The sequence below is a fragment of the Leptodactylus fuscus genome, chromosome 5, assembly GCF_031893055.1.
Source record: "Leptodactylus fuscus isolate aLepFus1 chromosome 5, aLepFus1.hap2, whole genome shotgun sequence".
NCBI classification, from domain to species: Eukaryota; Metazoa; Chordata; class Amphibia; order Anura; family Leptodactylidae; genus Leptodactylus; species Leptodactylus fuscus.
Genome location: NC_134269.1, coordinates 167,150,784 through 167,166,534, shown reverse-complemented (window position 1 = coordinate 167,166,534; position 15,751 = coordinate 167,150,784). Strand labels below are relative to the sequence as shown.

The 15,751-nt window shown below is 43.0% G+C and overlaps 1 protein-coding gene across 2 annotated transcripts in view; it reads right to left on the bottom strand.

The window, feature by feature from the left end:
- The window catches only part of SH3PXD2B (SH3 and PX domains 2B), a 101,682-nt gene extending 94,867 nt beyond the window's left edge, over positions 1-6,815 (bottom strand). For both annotated transcript variants that reach the window (XM_075274709.1, XM_075274710.1), the window contains exon 1: positions 6,580-6,815. In XM_075274709.1, the coding sequence (XP_075130810.1) occupies positions 6,580-6,651 (72 nt within the window). In that variant the 5' untranslated portion in view covers positions 6,652-6,815. The remainder of the gene's footprint in view (positions 1-6,579) is intronic.
- Between the last annotated feature and the right edge of the window lie 8,936 nt (positions 6,816-15,751).

Here is a 15,751-nt window from a genome sequence, read left to right as displayed (position 1 = left end):
AAACCTGAAACAGAACGAATGTTCAGAGGTTCGCCCATTTCTATTTATAACAATATAACATGTGGTTGCTGTGGTATCGAAATATCTCTAAACCAAAGTGAGCTCATAGCTTTCCTTTTTTCAATAAGAAAAACTAATTTGCACATCTTTTCCATAATTCCTAGAACATACATGACTTCTATGTTTCCCTAAGTTCCCCATGGTCTCTTCAATGAGGCAAAGTATCCTCCCTGCCTCAAGTCAACAACCTCGCACCTAACCAACATGTACCCGGCTCTACACTAACAAAAGACAAGAACCCAAAATCAGCTGTCTGCAGATGGATGCATTTTTGAAGAGAATTCTGGGCCAGCTTATATCCCAAGTCATGTCACAAGGCGTGTTTGAGAGTCAGGCATTGATTTAGAGAGAGGTACCATCCAGCCTTCGGTTCTAGAGTCATGGTTTTCCTGCTCACTTCAACTAGGAAAATTAATTTACATACCTTTGTTCAACAGAAGAAATAAATAGGATAGGGCAAGGCCAACGGAAAAACATAAGAAATAATTGAACTGAGAGTAAAACCTAAGCCTTGCTTGATCATAGTGAACTCTTGTGTTTGTAGCTCATCATATAGTGGTAACATGTGCTGTGGTGTTGAATTCTTCTGTAAGTTACGGGAAATGACATCATATTAATGACCTCTGCTTTGTGTCTAGCTCTGTAATAACAGCTCTGGCCATGAAGTCTGCTCACGGCTTAGTCATTCATAGTGTGATCATACAGGCTGTGTCTCCTAGCATAGCTTATTGATTCCATACAGTTAGCCCCATTGGCCCTTAAAGGGAGTCTACAACCTCCCCCAACAATGCTGAGCTGTCACCACCATGACACAGAGCACATCAAAGTGATAAATAATATACATTTGTTAAATATGTCAGTTTTGCAGATTAGAGAAAAACAACTTTGAAAGCTCATGCAAGTGAGGCGGCTGGTGCACTGGGGGCGGGCCTTCAGCTCCCTGGAGCACTCTGACCCCTACCATCTCCTGACTGCACCACCACTGCTAGCACATCACCCATCATACCTCAGCAGGAACTAACGATTATTTTCTTTCATACATCAGTAGTAAAAATGAATATAATGAACTGTGTAATATCTCTTATCAGAAAAAAAGTGCTCCTTTCTCCACGTATGAGGCACCTCTCCTACTACCCCCAACCGCTTAAACTCTGTAAAGACAGGCTTCAGCGCACAGAAGTCCACAGAAAAAAGGTGAAAGGGAAGACAAAAAATAGGAGAGACGTGAGAGAGAAACAGAGAGGCTACTGCAGCTACCAGTAAATTCATTCCTATTAAAGGAATATCTTATCTCTTATCTTATCTCAGAGTGCTTTAATCATATCAATACTGTTCATTGCTGCCAAAAATGACTAGGTAACAAAACTTACTGCTAGCTCCAGCAGCAGTTCTCTATTCACTTATACTGGAGTCCTCAGAATACAGAAACTGCCTGAGCCCCTGCACATGAGAAAAAAAACACATCAGACATCTGTAGCTTACCCTGTGGATAAGCCATAAATGTCAAAAACAGGAAAATTCCTTGAAGTTTAGAATCAGCGACATAAAAATTCAAGTGCCTTAGTGCTTTCTTTCTTTCGTACTGCTCCTGAGTTACAACCAGTAATACAGTCAATTCTAATATTTTGTTTCTATGTAAACTCCCGAGACTTTAACAAGCTGTATCTCCTGATATATAACGTGCAAGTGCCAAGGAAGACAAGAAAACAGTTTCCTATGGAAATGTCACTTTGTGAAGGAACATATGCAATAGCCTCAAAGCGAGCAGCCGACACACACAACTATTAGAGACTGTCAGCCCCAGATGGAGTGAATTAACATGTACAGATGGGCAGTGATCTCTTTCATCTTTGACTTATGTTAGTAAGGCCTGTGCACTGTAGCGCTTCAATGGCAAGCCTTAATCCTGTGTCTTTGCAGTTTGTCGGCAAAGTGATCAATGGCATCTGAAGTGTGGCTACCTAGAGCGAATCATTCGGAGTTCACATCTGAGACGTGGCTGCGCAGTTCTACCTTGTCTTAAGAAATATGCACTCCCTTGGAATTTTTTGTGTTTTTACATAGGACAGTATTATTCACCAGTATCATGGTGAACTTAAAGGGAACCTGTCAGCATGATTATGGTCCTAAAAGCATCAGCAGAACCTGATAGGGTAATTCACCTGTTGTCCTACTCTGAGCACTGCCTCTATCTTTAGAAAAAATACTTCTATTACATATGTATATAAGGGTTTTGAAGTCAAGCCCTCACGCCCCACTGCCTCTGCTCTGTACCTAACCTGTGTGATATATCCACAGCTGTGGCTACAGTGTTAAAGGGGTTGACCACGAATGGGAAAAAACACTGCTAGGACTTCAATAGTTCATCAGTGTCTGGTGGTTTGGGGTCTAATAACCAGGATCCCCACTGATCAGCTGCTTGAAGCAGTAACAGTGCTCAGGTAAGCTCTGCTTCCTCTTCACACGCCAGTGACATTCATTTATCATGTGGTCCGTCTGCAAACTAGATCCCATTGAAAGGAATCAGTTTGAGCTGCAATACCAAGCAAGCCCCTATGCAACGTATAGCAATGTGCTTAATAGTCAGTGAAGACGCCGCAGAGTTTACCTGTGGTCTCTTCAAACACTGATCCAGTAGGTGTCCTGGGTGTTAGATCCCCAGTGGTCAGGTGTTGAGAACCTCTCCTAAGGATATGTCATCAATACATTATGCAAGTTCTGAAAAATCCCTTTAAACGAATGTACCATAAATGCACAAGTGTCCGAAAAGGTCCAACTGCTGATGAAATGGACACCAAGATGGCAAATATGACACTATGAAGATAACACAGAAAAATCAGGGAAGTGATATATGAAAGTGTAGGTGACAACAAATAAATGAGGAAATTATTGAACTTTAGCTCCAATGAAAACGCAAGGACCAACTAAATAAGAGACATTCAGATCACTCTGCTGGATCACGCCAATCCCTATAAGTGATACATTATAGAGGTGGGATCAAGAGTATGAATCTTACTTCAGATCACTGGGAGATCAAGAAAAATAGGACAAGACAGGAAACAATCCAAAATAATCATAAGCCAGTCTACTTGGGGACCCAGTCCAAGATTTGCTATGCTGCCTTAAACATACTTAAAACAAGTACATTTGATCATTTTGTTTGTCATATTTGTGTCTGTGACTAGGAAATAGTGCAATCTGGTCTTAACTGTAGAAGAAATAAATAATATACAATCTGTTTCTCCGGTGTCCAGCAGAGGGCGCTGTTCAGTACCACATTCCAAAGCACCATCCAAAAAAGTTCAAAGAGGTCACCGCTGACAAAAGCAGCCTATCCCTAAAATCTATATCCTCCAGGCAAGTTTAATGGGAGTCAAATAAGGTAACATTATACTGTGTACTGTGTGATCAAACCTGCCAGAAATAAACATGTATTAACTTATTATTAAACAGCACAATACACGAGTATGATCAGAAAACAAAAATCTGCCAGTCAGGGGCGGTTCTCTGGAGTGGAGAAGACATGCCCCTAAAGCCCTATCCAGCCACTCTGCTTAACAAGAAAATGCTTTTCTTCATGATAATGGAGCTGAAAAGCAAAATAAGAAAGGCATCCTTGGAAAGTGTATATGCCGCCCTACAATGTATTGTCATTGTTTGATACCGATTTTCCTGTTGGCAGACTCTCTTTAATAGCAGTGGCTGTGAGTACTGCAGCAGTTGTTCTATTAAAATCTATGGAAGCTAGTCTCCAACATATATGACGACTGAGCACTGACGAAAGAAAAGCTGATCTGTGTGGTCTGGGCAGTTCAACCTTCCCTGATCCAAGATAGATTTACTCTCACATAATTACATGTTAACAAAAAAAAAAAAAAAAAAGCTGAGAATCCCTTTAATAACAGAATACAGATATAAAGATAGAATTCCATTTAAAATCTATATATATATATATATATATATATATATATATATATATATCTTAGGTTCACATCTGTACCATTGTCTACGCCGCAGAAACCACAAAAATTGCCAGAGAGAGAAAAGCTCTGCACATAAGACTTTTCTCTTCACCAGTTTCAATATAAAAATATTGGAAATCCAACAGACCCCATCATAGTCTATGGCCGTGATGGTGAACCTATGGCATTAATGCCAGAGAGGGCACGCAGAGCCCTCTATGCTGGCACGCGTGCGGTCACCCAGATCGCTCACTAAAGGGGAATCCTTCAGTTGTGTGTGCAAATGCACATACAGCTGAAAGCTGTCAGTGTAAGCCTCAGATCGCACGACCGCGGCCTACACTGACTGCAGAGTTTGACCTCTTCATACTGAAGAGCATATAATAGTGGGGGAATGCGTACTGAGGAACATATAAAACTGGAGGGGGGGGGGCGATGCATACTGATGAGCATATAATACTGTGTGTGAGAGGGGGGTATACTGAGGAGCATATAATACTGTGTGTGAGGGGGGCATACTGAGGAGCATATAATACTGTGTGTGAGAGGGGGGCATACTGAGGAGCATATAATACTGTGTGTGGGGGTACTGAGGAGCATATAATACTGGGGAGGATGCATAACTAAGGAACACATAATACTGTGTGGTGGGGTGCTGAGGAGCATATAATACTGGGTGGGCGTATTGATAAGCATATAATACTTTGTGTGGGTACCACTGTGGAGCATATAATCCTGTGGGGGGCTACTATGGAGCATATAATACTGTGGGGGGGGGGGGCACTGTGGAGCACATTGTACTGTCTGGGGTCCCCTCACTATTTATATAACATAGTATCTGTTTTATAGCAGACGTGATATTAGTACAGGATGTGATAACAATGCACAGTCACTATAAAACAGATCCTGTGCGATGTAAATAGTGAACATTAATTGTTCAAAGTACTAAATGCAGAGACCTTTACATTTCAGTACAAAGTTGTTTGTATTATTGAAAGCCCTGTAAAGCCCCATTCACGTGACTGTAATTTGTGGGTCCGCACAGTATTAAGTTTAAATTGCCATATTGGCACTTTGCGATAATTTAGTGGGTTTTGGGTTGCAGTTTGGGCATTTGGTCTCTAAAAGGTTCGCCATCACTGGTCTATGGTGTCCACGGGTAACAGTTTTAGCAGTCTAGCTCTTAGTTGCTCAGGTCCCTCGGAGACCTAGCCTTAGACATTGTCATTTAGCTGAGGTTGCTTTGCTCTTTTATGTCCTTAGGGTGCTTTAACACTGCACTTTGCAATGTCCATTTGAGACATACATCATAAATTTTCCAAGCTCTAACTCTAAATGATAGCACTGTAGACAGCATGCGCTGCATACAATGGCATTTGTTGTAAAAATAAAATACATCTTATGCTATGGAATTTTTTTGACTGGCTGCCTCCGTATGCGAAGTATTGTATCCCATAAGCCAAAAGAAGAAATAAAAGTAAAAGCAATGAATGCCAGCTAACCTCCAAAAGGACACTCTTGGCTACCAGTGCAAGCATAGAAGCTATAGATTTGGTTAGCCAAAGAGGAGCAGACTATCTTGTAGTTGCCACCTTTAAGGGCCATCCATGGTGCTCCATATAAAGCTTCATGTAAAGGGCGGGACCCCCATAACGCTAGACTAGGGACTTGCACAGAATTCAGTTCCCTGTACTATATCAAGTGGTTCCAAATGGGGACTTGACTTCAGGAATGCAACCAGCAGTCAGTTACACAGAGCGTCCTTGCTAAATGTCTTTCCCATTATTGATCCGCAGTACGTTGGTGGAAGTGGCGAGCTCTTTGCCACAAATCAAATTGTTAGGGTCGGTCCCAGCAGTGACAGATCAGCAATGAACTGCATGCCAATAAATCTCCATTGTGGAGAAGCGGCTACTATCCAGTGTCCTAGCCAGAATACAAATACAGTGACCCCCTAATGTTGAATAGGTGACCCCTTGTACCCATCCCGGGCCTGCCATGGCATATCCTGCTGCACTTTTGCCTCTACATATTTCATAGCTATATCCAGCCAGAAAACACAGTGTCAGCTCTGCCGGGAGCCTCATCTGCCAAGTCAGAGCCAGCGCTAGCCTGCAATTACGAGGATTAGTCTATTGCACACAGGCAAACACACCCAGCCGTAGAGCCCTGTTTACACTGAGTGATTGCCAATAAGCCGCTGTCTCGTAGCGCTATCATTACATTGTTCCCTATGTGACCTGTAGACACATATTATATATTTCTATCAGTTTTGAAAGCAATAAAAATGTATCGCTCAAAGTTTGATGTGCACCCCTAAAGAGCATGAACCCCAAATACCCAGTGAGGGAAGTGCCATCCATCTCTATGTGGCACTGCCACTCCATACACCTAGGTACACACAAGGGCTACACAGGAGGGATTGTGCTCACCAGGAAATGACTACTGTGGCCAGTACAATGGCTCCAGCCCTGCACCCCCTACCCTGACTTCACCCCTGAGGTAAGCGCCCTCCCGGCCGTGCCCGCTGCTCAGACTGGATACAAAGGCCACTCACATAGTGCTTGTTGGGAATGCGCCGCTTCTGGACGTTCTGCACGCTGACTTGCACGATGCTTTTCCTGGGCATGGCTCAGCCGGGCAGCAGACAAAAGGGCAGAGCTGTCGGTGTGCTCCTCTTCACATACGCCGCCTGGTGAGCGGGTCCTGCCTGAGGTGACGATGAGGGAGAGAGCGGCTCCGTGGCCAGGTTCAGCGCCCAGCTCGTCTCCTTTCTTCCCTCAGCGCCTCTTCCCTCCCCTCTGCCTGTGAGGAGGAGCGGCCACTCTCTCCAGCACTGCCCCTCCATGGGATGCAGACTCCACTACGTGTTAACCCCCTCACATACCGGCGCAGACAGCAGAGCTTACACTCTAATCTCTATCCTCAGGCTACATACAAGTCCTTCACTTGTCCTCTGCGGTCCATTACTTCATCCCATCCAGTCACTTCACTTACAAATAGGTCTTCTTACTGTCCAAAGTGCTCAGTTTTGAGGCACTGATGGAATTTATCAAGGTAGAAAATGGCAGACACTTGAATTTGGGAATCTGACCCCAACTTTCAGAGGATAGAAAGAGGGAAATAAAATGTGCAGGGCATACAGTTATAATGGGCCTGGGGGTGCCTAGGACTCAGCAGGGGCCCCTGCACAGATATAGACAAATATTACCTCACAATTTGTTTTTTATTGACAATTTTTTTTGTACATAAATGGAAACAATCAACAAAATAACAGCAACACAACAACAATTCAGAGTAAATATGGAGACACAATCCGACACATAAAGGGGGAAGTCCATACCTCACACTTCTTTGCAAATTTCTCAATCGTCACCAACCTAAGTTTATTTTTCGGCATTGTCTTGTGTGGGATCGTTTCCTGGGGCCCGGGTCAGTAGTCTGCGATGCGCACAAAAAGACGAACATGCCATTGAACTCAATGGCTAACTACATTTTACACATGTATTTTTACACGTGTAAAATGTACAGAATACACGGAGCGTAAACTCCATGTGAAGGGGCTTAAGGGCCTCTTATCTCTGTGTAGCCGGGATATGGCAGACCTCAGACAGCAGAAACACGACTGGGCATTGGGGCCCCTGCTATATGACTGAGAAGATGGGGCCCAAAGAGGAAAGACGATGCACCAAGATGTCATCTCAGCCAACCAGTGTCTCTACAGTATATGAAATAAACTGTGTAGTTTATTAAATAATCTAGCATATATATATATATATATATATATATATATATATATATATATATATATATGTAAGTTTGCATGGTGGAAAATTAAGGGAAATTCAGCCATGGACAACTTGGGACAGGTGCAGAGCACTGGCTTTTCGCTGCTGTTTAGGCCCAGAACAATGAGCCTACTAAGAGTGATTTCACACCTACGCTCGGTCTCCGCTTTGCAGGTTTCCGTCTTCTGCCCGAGAAACTAGACAGGAGACGGAAACCATGATAGGTGATTCCTCAGGCAAGCCCGACAGGAGTGGAGGGGTAGGGAGTAAGCGCGCACACCAAAGTATGATCTTGAACAGTTTATTAAAGGGGCTCTATCAGCAAAATCATGCTGCTAGAGCCCCACATATGCGTGCATAGCCTTTAAAAAGGCTATTCAGGCACCGTAAAAGTTAAATTAAACTACCTCCCCCCCGTTTGAAAATAATAACTTAAAAAAGAATGTTCTCTACTTACGGAACGTGCACCCTGGGCGGGCATTCAGGGTGCGCCGTCTTCTTCTTCCCCGCCTCTTCTTCCTCTGACGTCTTCGGGTCCCGTCCTCCTCCGGCGCTTGCTCACGGACACTGATAAAAAAAAATAGCCCGGGCGCATGCGCAGTAGCACGTGGCCTCTACTACGGCTACTGCGCATGCGCCCGAGCTTTTTTTTTTTTTTTTAACAGTGTCCGCGAGCAAGCGCCGGAGGAGGACGGGACCGGAGGACATCAGATGAAGAAGAGGCGGGCAAGAAGATGAAGACACACCCTGAATGCCCGCCCAGGGTGCACGTTCCGTAAGTAGAGAACATTCTTTTTTAAGTTATTATTTTCAAAACGGGGGGGGGGGGGGGGGGGGGTAGTTTAATATAACATTTACGGTGCCTGAATAGCCTTTTTAAAGGCTATGCACGCATATGTGGGGCTCTATCTGCAGGATTTTGCTGATAGAGCCCCTTTAAACACGACGTGTTTCGGGCACCTGCCCTTTCTCTAGTGTGATACAAACTATAAAAAGAACAGTCCAATATGGTAGCAACATATTAAAATCAATCAATATATACAAATTTCCATCGTTAGCCAATGTGATCATCCAAAATCATATAGATACTGACACGTGCACTAAAGGTTTCAATATTACCAACAAATAGTTTAAAAGATGTTTGGCTCATCACAATAATATTTACTCTTAAACCAAATGATCCTGAGTAGAGCAGAATACAGAATACAGCACTGTAGCAAAAGGTGCTTACTAATCCAAATAGTATTTACTATTAAAGCAAAAACGGCCGGGGTACAATAAAAAACAGTGCTGTGGGAGACGGAAACTGGCAGTCAATTTTCAAACTCATTTATTTGAATGGGTTTGCAAAGTGCCCGCCCGTGAGTATCTTCTGCTTCTTCGCGGTGAACTGTTTTGTTTTTTTTAATCGGACATGCAGGACTGTGCCCGGTCAAAAAAAAAAAATGGTTTCGCTGCGGAGACCCGAAGACGCTCTCGGCCAGACAGTGACTGCCGGGTTTCCGTCTACTGTTCAGTTTCTCAGGCAGAAGATGGAAATCCACAAAGCGGAGACTGGGCGCTGGTGAGAACCCACCCTAAGCAGGGAATCTCAAGCCACTGAGCCCGCGGTAAAATCGAGCAGGAGCTTAAGTTTTTAGCGTCCTGCTGGGGACAGATTCCGCCCTCCAGTCCACTGCAAATTCATCCATGTGAACATACCCTAATACTGATGCATAGCCTGATGCTGTACAATGAGTATCTGTGAGTACAGTGAATGTACTGTGCCATGCCAGGGTTAGCTGTGAACCTGCACACAGCAACAAATTTACATATGATAAGCCAAGTCTCTAACCTTATTCCTCCCAGACCCACTGTGGCCCTCACAGTAAAATAAAAAAAAAGTCCTCCCCTCTCCTAGAATTCATGTTGGAGCTGAAGAGGAGCCATACTGAACTAACACTGTCACTCTGATTTCAAAATGACCAGGAGATATGCACAGTTGCTGACAATTCCTGGAAAAGAAGATGTAAAAACCTCCTTGACTGAGTTCATGATTTTTTTTTCTCCCGTTTAATCTTAATTAAGAGTAGCACATTTCATTATGCATTTCAGCCGAGCAGCAGTAAAGTAGAGGTTTTCAATCTGATAATGTCCCACATAACGAAACCATGGCTATCTGCAGGGACATTCTGCAGTAATTTCCATTGCAAAATCCACCCAAAATTGCATTACCTGCAGACTTCTCTCCATTCTACCCACTTTCAATTTTTACATTGCAGAGAGACAAATTACTTTATGCTGCAGGTTTTTTACACATTATTGATAGAGAGGACCTTTCATGGTCTCTCACATCAGCAGTATTATATAAGTATACATATGCATCGAAAAAGCACTATGGGAAATGCAGTTTTTCCCACATCACTTTTAACAGTAAAACTCTGCCGACTTCCTGCTTCAATTATACCTATAGGGATACCGCCGGCATTTCTGTAGATATAATTGACATGCTGTGGTTTCCAAAAACGTGATGGTTTTAAAGCTCACAGTATTTCCACTGCAGGTATTTTTCTGCAATGTGTGGATAGGATTCGATAAAATCTCATCCACTTTGCAGGTACTGCGTTTTTTGCCGCGCCCAGAACTTGGTGTTTACGCTATGGGGACTTCGGCTTCATTTATTTATATTTTAAAATTAGACCTTTAATTTCCTCGGGCACACGCGGTTTTACATTCCTCTAGAAAACCAACAGCGCTCTGAATTCAGTGCACAGTTGGCTTTCCTGTTATGTGTCCCGGGAGAAGAGATATTGGTGCCGCTACAGATAGCTCTTCACTGTCAGAATGGCGTTCCTGACAGTCTAGCTTGGGACGCCCCTCCTGACAGTACCGTCTGTAGCTCTGTAGTGTGAGAGGGGACATTCCTTACTGCCCAGCCATGACGCTAAGCGGTGAGGAACGTACCCCCCCCCTCCCGGCAGTACTCATCCATAGACTAGTACTTGGGGGGTTGGCATTCCTTACCACTCAGTGTCATGGCTGGGCAGTAAGGAACGCACTACAAAGCTACAGACAGTACTGTCAGGAGAGCCTTCCAAGCTAGACTGTCAGGAACACCTTTCTGACAGTGAAGAGCTATCAGTAACAGCACCGTTATCTCTTCACTTGGGACACATAACGGGAAAAGCCAACTTGCGCGGAATTCAGCACAATGTCGGCTTTCTAGCGATATATAAAACTGTGTGTGCCCGAGGACATGAAAAGTCCTCTTAGGTGTAATTAAAAAAACTGGGCCTCATAATTACCTTTTGAATGGCCACTTATGGACTCAGGTACTGGCCACTTGGCCTAGAGCCCTAGGGTCCTTTGCAGAATATCAAAGTCAACTATTTATCCCTAAATTTAAACATACCGTAACAGTTGCAACCTGGTTCTTCTCACCTGCAAATGTATTTATGAAGACCCCCCCACATCATAGCATTTACAGCAATGTCTCCACACATCTATTCTAAAAAGAAATCCCCTCCCCATATAGATTTTAACCAAAGATCCCCTCCTTGACAAAAATTGATCTGTAAATATTCTCCATTTCTTACACACAGTGTTTATAGCCAAATCCCCCAATATACAATGTAACAGCCTGGCATATGCATGCATTTATCTACAAAAAGCACCATGTAAACCCAGCCTCAAAAGCCCTACAAATAATTGAACTGCAAAGAATCTCTTTACTTTAGAGGTTTTTGTTTTTAAACAGCCTAGGCCATAGATCGTGGGGGGGACTGACATACAGTCGGCCCCACAGATCAGCTGCTTGAGTCTGCATCTAATCCCCAAACTATACAGTGCACAGGAAGCAGATAACCCCATATAGTGACTAGTGACTAGGCACTGTCACTGCAGCTCAGCTACCCTGATGCCACCTCCCTTCATGCTCTATGTAAGCCCCTTATTTCACTTACAGTCCCTCCTCCCCTACAGCACATAAATTAATATGCATTAAAATGGCGGCGGCACTTACCAGACTCCTATAGTCTATGGAGGAGCTTCCATCCAACAGCAGAGGAGGAAGGAGAACAGTCTGCAGTGCACAGGACTTCTCCTCTCCCTCCAATCCTTGCTACTTCCTGTCGGGAGGGGCAGCGCTCTGTGGTCTGCAGCTCAGTTTTGCTAGAATTTATCAACTTGGGGAGGTTGCAGGGTCCTCTGCCACCTTTGGATGTATGTCACCGATGCCAAAATTGTTGAACCTGAAGGGATTTTGCCATGGACAAAAAATATTTTTGCAAATATTATTTAAAAAATCGCAAATATTTAAAAATTTCCTATAATCAGCTTAGTGGTGACCACTAATATGGTTAGAGAAAACCATTAAAAATTACTTTCAAGAATGTTGAACTTTTTATTGTATACAAATTTATATATGGTTGTGTTCATGGTAAAACCTCTTGTTGCACATTTTTAGTTAAAAAAAAAAAAAGGGCCACAACCAGTGACCACCTTCACCAATTCTAACTCTTTGCATCATTCAATAGGCACAGCTCCTCCAATTCAATCAATATGCAATCTCTCTCTAGTTCCCACCATTCCCAAGCAATTGGTGCGGCTAGTTTCAGCACCAAACATGCTAACTAGGCTCTCTACTGTCAGGTGGGTGGTCCTTGGCTTGGCCATGAAGGCAGAGACCACCCACCTGACAGTAGAGAGTCTAATTAGAATATTGGCTGTCAAAAATAACAGAAATGATTGCTCAGGAACAGTGGGGGATAGAGAAGAAAGAATTCCAACTGTGTTGGAATCAGTGGAGCAGCACCTATTGAACAATGTAAAGAGTTGAATTGATAAAGATTTTTTAGTGTTTAATTTAGTCAATGGCTTTAAGCAATGTTTCTAGAATTGTAGCATGAGTGCGGTATTCTGTTTATTACCTCCTGAAGGCTGTTCCATCTATTCTAATAAGGGCAGAGTAGGAGGAAACTCAACATACTGCAGCCTTTTACTTTCACTCTGCTGAAAAAGAGAGATTGAGATGTCGCTACTCAACAGATACAGTTGAATATCTTTCCTAAACAAGAAACTACAAGAAGTCTGGTGTCTTTTCAGGATACTTGTTGGCAGATTTTGTGATAAAATGTCTGCGACTAAAATTTAGTTCAAAACATGTGAATAGAGACACTTGAGCAGTATCATTTTCTGAATGCCATATATATATCTCCTACTAATATTATTTTGTATAAGTTTGTGTGTTTGGATGTTTGTGGGTTTGGATGTTTTGATGTTTGTTCCTCAATCACAGCCAAACAGCTGCATGGATTTAGGTGAGATTTCACACGTACGTACATATTCAGCAGGAAGGAAACATAGGCTACATTTTAGGTCCCACACTCCACCGGAATCCTGGCCGTGACCGGCAAAAGTTGTCTCCAGCTCCGCTGCAGGACCTGAGATGACGTCATCACAGGTCTTTCAGCGGAGCTCCTATTGGTTGGCTGTAGTCTGGGGGCGAGCCGCAGGGGAAGGGGGGTTCACGGGGTGAGGGGCTTGGATCAGGGGTTCAGAGGTGGGCCTGCAAGGACACTGTCGTAGGGGGGCACTGGCGGGGGCGTTTCTGTGTCTTGAACCGGCGGGGGCCATTGTTGCGTGCCGCAGAGGGGGGCTGTTGAGGCGTGCGGACAGGAGTGGCGGTGGAGGCTGGTTCGCCACGGCGGGGGAAGGGGGCCAGATACGTTGAGGAGGGTGACCCACGGGTGTGCTGGAGGTGGATCGCTGAGAGAGTGAGGGGGGCGTGCACGAAGTCGCAGGTATTGCTAATATATATATATATATATATATATATATATATATATATATATATCAGCAAACCTGAACTGTGTGAATTAATGTGTGGTTAATGGTCCTCTTTATATGGTTAGAAATTGGAATTTGTGTTTTATATCATTAAACTTCTATGGAACATACAAAGATAAAGTAGAATCCATTAATGTGAATGGTCTCATGATCCTGTGGATAGAGGGATAACTGTTCTTAGTGGAAGAATCCCCTTGAGTTGGTTTATCAGTGTATAGCCACAATGTGGAACCAGAGCCCTGCAACACGTCAGCAAAGATATGATATGCAATGTGGCTGTGACATGACAGAGCTCTATAATCCCTTCTTCATTACCTTATGGAGTCACAGAAAGGATGCGCACATAAAGCAAACTGGTTGTCACACACAAGCTAGCTGCCAACTATCTCCCATAAACATGTCCGTGTCAGCCATACAGCCACCTTACTCCTATAAAGACCCTCTATAGGTGCTCGACTTACCATAAACAATATAACTAGAAAAATGTATAACCCAGCCTGGATGACAACAGTTTCCCCAAAATGATGGTTGTCTATTGAGAGTAGAGACGGTGAGGGTCTTTCCTAGCTCTAAATGAAGACCTCAATTCCTAGAGAAACAAATTCCCTAAAACATAACTTTTAATGGTAAAAGTTAAATGGTGTAATACAGCCATATTGTCCCATTTCAGCAGCAGCGTTACTCTCCAAATAAAACTACCTTTAAGGCAGGAAAGACCGAGGAGGGTCAGCAGCATCGGACATAGTGTTTCACCAATGGTCTTGTATGTAGTGTTATTCATACTGCTTAACACTTCACCTGCCGTCAATAGTATCTGCTAGGTTTAGATCCCGGGCCCCTGAGGAGCTTTCTTCTTTGAGAAACGCATAGGGTCAAGTTGTTATTACAGTTCTGCACTCTCTTTATTATTTAGCTTTTGGGTTTCTTTGGTGTGTTGGCGTAGCACTAGGTCAGTAGCCTCACACCATATTGGCTCTTATTCACTTTCTGGATACTGAGTAATCCAGTGTTGACTAAACAGAGCTGATCCTTCTTACCTGCGATAGGGAGGATGTGTTATGGATTGGGCCTAGATTTAGCTAACACAACACTTTAGCACTCCCTCCTTGTTCTTTCTTCCCTTGGAGGTAGTTTTGATGAGAGAGCTAGGGAGCCTTCACACGATGTTACGCTGCACTCATTCTAAATGTAAAAACACGTTCAGAATGAGAGCGTAAAAAGCAGCTCCCATTGACTTGAAAAAAGCCTCCCATTCATTTCAATGGGGAGCGCACATATGCCGGCTCCGATAGAAATGAATGGGATCTGCTTTGTGCGCGCTCATTCTGGACGTGTTTTTACGTTCAGAATGAGCGCAGCGTAACATCGTGTGAAGGCTCCCTAACGCCGCTGCTGAATTATGGCAATGTGTTTTTACTACACCATTGTAACTATCACTATTAAAAGTTATGTTTTAGGAAATTTGTTGCGCCTTATAATTTTTCCTTATCATTTGTTTCTCCTTCACCTTTGATTTTCTGACCCCATTGTTACATTAATAAAGATTGTAAAACACTATTAATAGATTTTTACCTTCTTTTCTGAAATCTGCATACATCTGCTCTACATTTCTAGTTATGACAGTGGAGGGGAAAGACTTACCCAAAAGAATAAGCCATAATCTTATTATTAGCAGTAGAAAAAACAATAGGAAACCATGTACGAAGGCTTACACAGTCAGAACAGACTGCACATATTTCAACTTTTCATGAAAACTTACCTAATATTAAAATATTTATTAATTTCACAAATGCTGCCAGAAAATCAAAAGTTGTTTGAAAGCTTAGTTACACTTTAACCCCTTCCCGCCGATGGCACTTTTTGACTTCCTGACCAAGCTCGATTTTTCAAAACGGAAATGTGTCACTTTATGTGGCAATAACTTTAGAACGCTTTAACTTACCAAAGTGATTTTGAGATTGTTTTCTCGTAACACATTGTACTTCATGTTAGTAGTAAATTTTGGTTGATATGTTTTGTGTTTAATTATGAAAAAATAGGAAATTTGGTGGAAATTTTGAAAAATATGCATTTTATAAAGTTTGAAATGATGTGCATTGCATACAGATAGTCAGA